Here is a 3,332-nt window from a genome sequence, read left to right on the forward strand (position 1 = left end):
TTTTTTTTTTTTTGAGAAAAACTTAAAACCAATTAACCACGTCTTAATTGTAAAGGCTTAACTGACAAAGACACTGCATTCCCTTTAAGGCCTTGAGGCTATACCCAAATTGGAGTATGGGCAGTTGCCTGATGGAGCTTTGTGTTGTCAGGTTGGTCTCAAACTCCTGACCTCAAGTGATCTGCCTGCCTCTGCCTCCCAAAGTGCTGGGATTACAGGCGTGAGCCACCGCGCCCAACTGACTGTTTATTCTGGACTATAAAACTGCTATTATTTCCATGAGAGATTCTAAAGCTTCACAAAGACATAAGATCCTAACATGCCCTGTCAGAACAGAATGGTGAGGCTGAGAATGAACTTACCTAGTCCATGGAAATTCCTGAGTGTTCCTGAATCCTATATAAAGCCATCAGTCATGAGAAGGCAGCCTCACCCTGTCCCCAGCCTGCCCTTGTGCTCACCCACGACTTTACCTTGCACTATGGTGGGGCAACTGGGAGTAAAGCTACCACCTCCTTTTCCAAATGAAATTATCTTTCAAAAACATGTGATCCAGTTATTCACTCTGGAAAAGAATTTGACAGGGTGAAACAGAATTTCTGTAACAAATACACGTTGTAGAATCATCTTATTATGATTAAATATTAGATGCTACATTTTCAAATAGCCCTTTGGTAGTCCCAGCTGGTGGTAAAGTCAAGTCAGTGAGAAGGATGTTTGTGGGCACCTCTGTGCTAACCTTGACAACAACAAACAGTGAAGGGAACCAACATTTCCCAAGGTCAGACATGTTCTCTAGTTCAGGGCATAACCTTATCCAAACCTGAAATTCCAAGGTGAACAGAGTTTGAAAATAGAAACAGCTAATTATTTAGCCTTCATGTCTAGATACGGCTAATGTAACTTTGGATGATTAACATCCATTTTGAACTCGAAAATTGGTTCATTTAATTCATTTTTCCCCCTTCCTTTAGAGAAACCAATTTAAAATTTAAGATGTCACTTGAAATCACAGACCAGTACCTCCAAAGAGAAGATACATTGGCAACATTTGATGGTTTGTACAAAACATGTCTTACTTTGCTTTAAATTTTAGTTGCTTGGTTCAATTCCTATTGATTAAAACCAGAAAGAGTTTTGTATGTGATTAATTATGTGAATCTTATATTTTCAAAAGGTTTTATTGAATGTGAAGAACCCAATAACCGACTAGATAAGTTTACGGGAACACTATTTTGGAGAAACACAAGTTTTCCTTTGGATGCTGATAAAATTTTGTTACGTGGCTGTGTAATTAGGAACACCGATTTCTGCCATGGCTTAGTCATTTTTGCAGGTACTTTCAGAGTTTCTTGGGAAATTAATCAGCTATGATCTTTAAAGACTTAAAGGAGGGGATTGCTTTTCTGTCCTTTCTCTATCAAAACCAAAAGAAGAGTAATAGCATCGTGAGCTATTCTTTTTTTTTTTTTTTTTTTTTTTGAGACAGAGCCTGACTCTGTAACCCAGGCTGGAGTGCAGCAGTGCGGTCTCAGCTCACTGCAACCTCTGCCTCCTGGGTTCAAGTGATTCTCCTGTCTCAGCCTCCAGAGTAGCTGGGATTATAGGCATGTGCTACCATGCCCAGCTAATTTTTGTATTTTTAGTAGAGACGGTTTTGCCATGTTGGCCAGGCTGGCCTCGAACCCCTGACCTCAGGTGATCCGACCACCTCAGCCTCCAAAAGTGCTGGGATTACAGGTGTAAACCACCATGCCTGGCCAAGACGAGTAATTTTATTGGCGAGCTAGTGAATTGATTTTTTTCCCAATTGATAATTACATTGAATTTTCCATTTTCAGGTGCTGACACTAAAATAATGAAGAATAGTGGGAAAACCAGATTTAAAAGAACTAAAATTGATTACTTGATGAACTACATGGTTTACACGGTATTTATTTTTCATCTCAGTAGATCTCTCATCTAGATTACTGTCTTTTGTGCTAATATTATTATATGTTTTTCTAATACAAAGAAATCTTACCTCTTTAGGTGGAACAGAAAATTCTTGGGCACTCCAAGCTTCAAATGCAGGAAGAAGGGATTTTCTCAAAACACCTCACTTTTCTCAGAAATGCCATACTTTTAACAGGAGAATCCCCTTGGGAAGGGAAATTTCCGTTGTAGGGTGCCCTGAGTGCTTTGATGACGGGAACTGGAAAACCCAGAAGCCCTAGATAAATTAGTGAAGCTGGACTCCTGAAGTCAATGTAGGGTTGATTTCATTGCTGTTACTTTCCCATAGAGGCAGTTCTCTTAGAAGCAAACCTCCCCTGGGCCCCCCACCCCGCAACGTCTACTGTATAGCTCCAAATACAAGGCAAGGCTTAAAATAAAGTATGTCAAGGACCCCCAAGATCACTCTCAGGTTTGATGATTCACTGGAAGGACTCATAGGCCCCAGCACATAGTTGTATTCACAGCTGTGACTCATTACAACAAAAGGACACAGAGCATGATCAGCCAAAGGCTCATGGAGCAAAGTGCAAAGGAAACCAAGTGCAAGCTTCCAAAAGTCTGCCATCCCGCCCACGCTCCCCACCAAGCCACACACAAAATAAGCACTTACTTCTCCCAGCAGCAATTAATGACACCACAAGTGAAATGTTGTCTATACCAGGGAAGCCCATGAGAGACTCGGTGTCAAGGGTTTTTAACAAAAAAACTCTAGACTCCCCAAAAGAATACAGATGGTCAGCATAAACCATGCTGTTTGCACAGTTAGGCATCGTGAGTTATTCTTTTTTTTTTTTTTTTTTTTGAGATGGAGTTTCGCCCATCTGCCCAGGCTAGAGTGCAACGGCATGATCTTGGTTCACTGCAATCTCTGCCTCCCAGGTTCAAGTGATTCTCCTGCCTCAGCCTCCCAAGTAGCTGGGATTACAGGCAGCTGCCACTCCACTTGGCTAATTTTTGTATTTTTGGTAGAGATGGGGTTTCACCATGTTGGCCAGGCTGGTCTCGAACCCCTGACCTCAAGTGATCTGCCCGCCTCGGCCTCCCAAAGTGCTGGGATTACGAGCATGAGCCACTGCACCCAGCCCATGAGCTGTTCTCATCAGAGAATAAAAAATAACCGGGAAATCCTCCAAACATCTAAGTTACCAGATACCAGCCCAGGGCAAACCTTGCAAGCAGGCTTCGGAGGAAGCAGTCTCAGACCTGCTATGTTTGCGCTTTTCTGCCCATGTGGTGACCCCAAATATTAAGCACTCCTTCTATTTCCCAACGAAAATGTTTTCTTTTTTTTTTATTTTATTTTATTTTATTTTATTTATTTATTTTTTTTTTTT

General features: G+C 41.4%; 1 protein-coding gene across 1 annotated transcript in view; it reads left to right on the top strand.

Annotated features, from left to right (window-relative positions):
- ATP8B1 (ATPase phospholipid transporting 8B1) overlaps positions 1 to 3,332 on the top strand; it is a 162,555-nt gene that overhangs the window by 107,325 nt on the left and 51,898 nt on the right. Inside the window, 3 exon segments of the mRNA XM_017890450.1 lie at positions 975 to 1,057; positions 1,178 to 1,336; positions 1,842 to 1,930. Of these exon segments, the coding sequence (XP_017745939.1) occupies positions 975 to 1,057; positions 1,178 to 1,336; positions 1,842 to 1,930 (331 nt within the window).

The sequence above is a fragment of the Rhinopithecus bieti genome, unplaced genomic scaffold, assembly GCF_001698545.2.
Source record: "Rhinopithecus bieti isolate Rb0 unplaced genomic scaffold, ASM169854v2 scaffold_17861, whole genome shotgun sequence".
In the NCBI taxonomy this organism is placed as follows: Eukaryota; Metazoa; Chordata; class Mammalia; order Primates; family Cercopithecidae; genus Rhinopithecus; species Rhinopithecus bieti.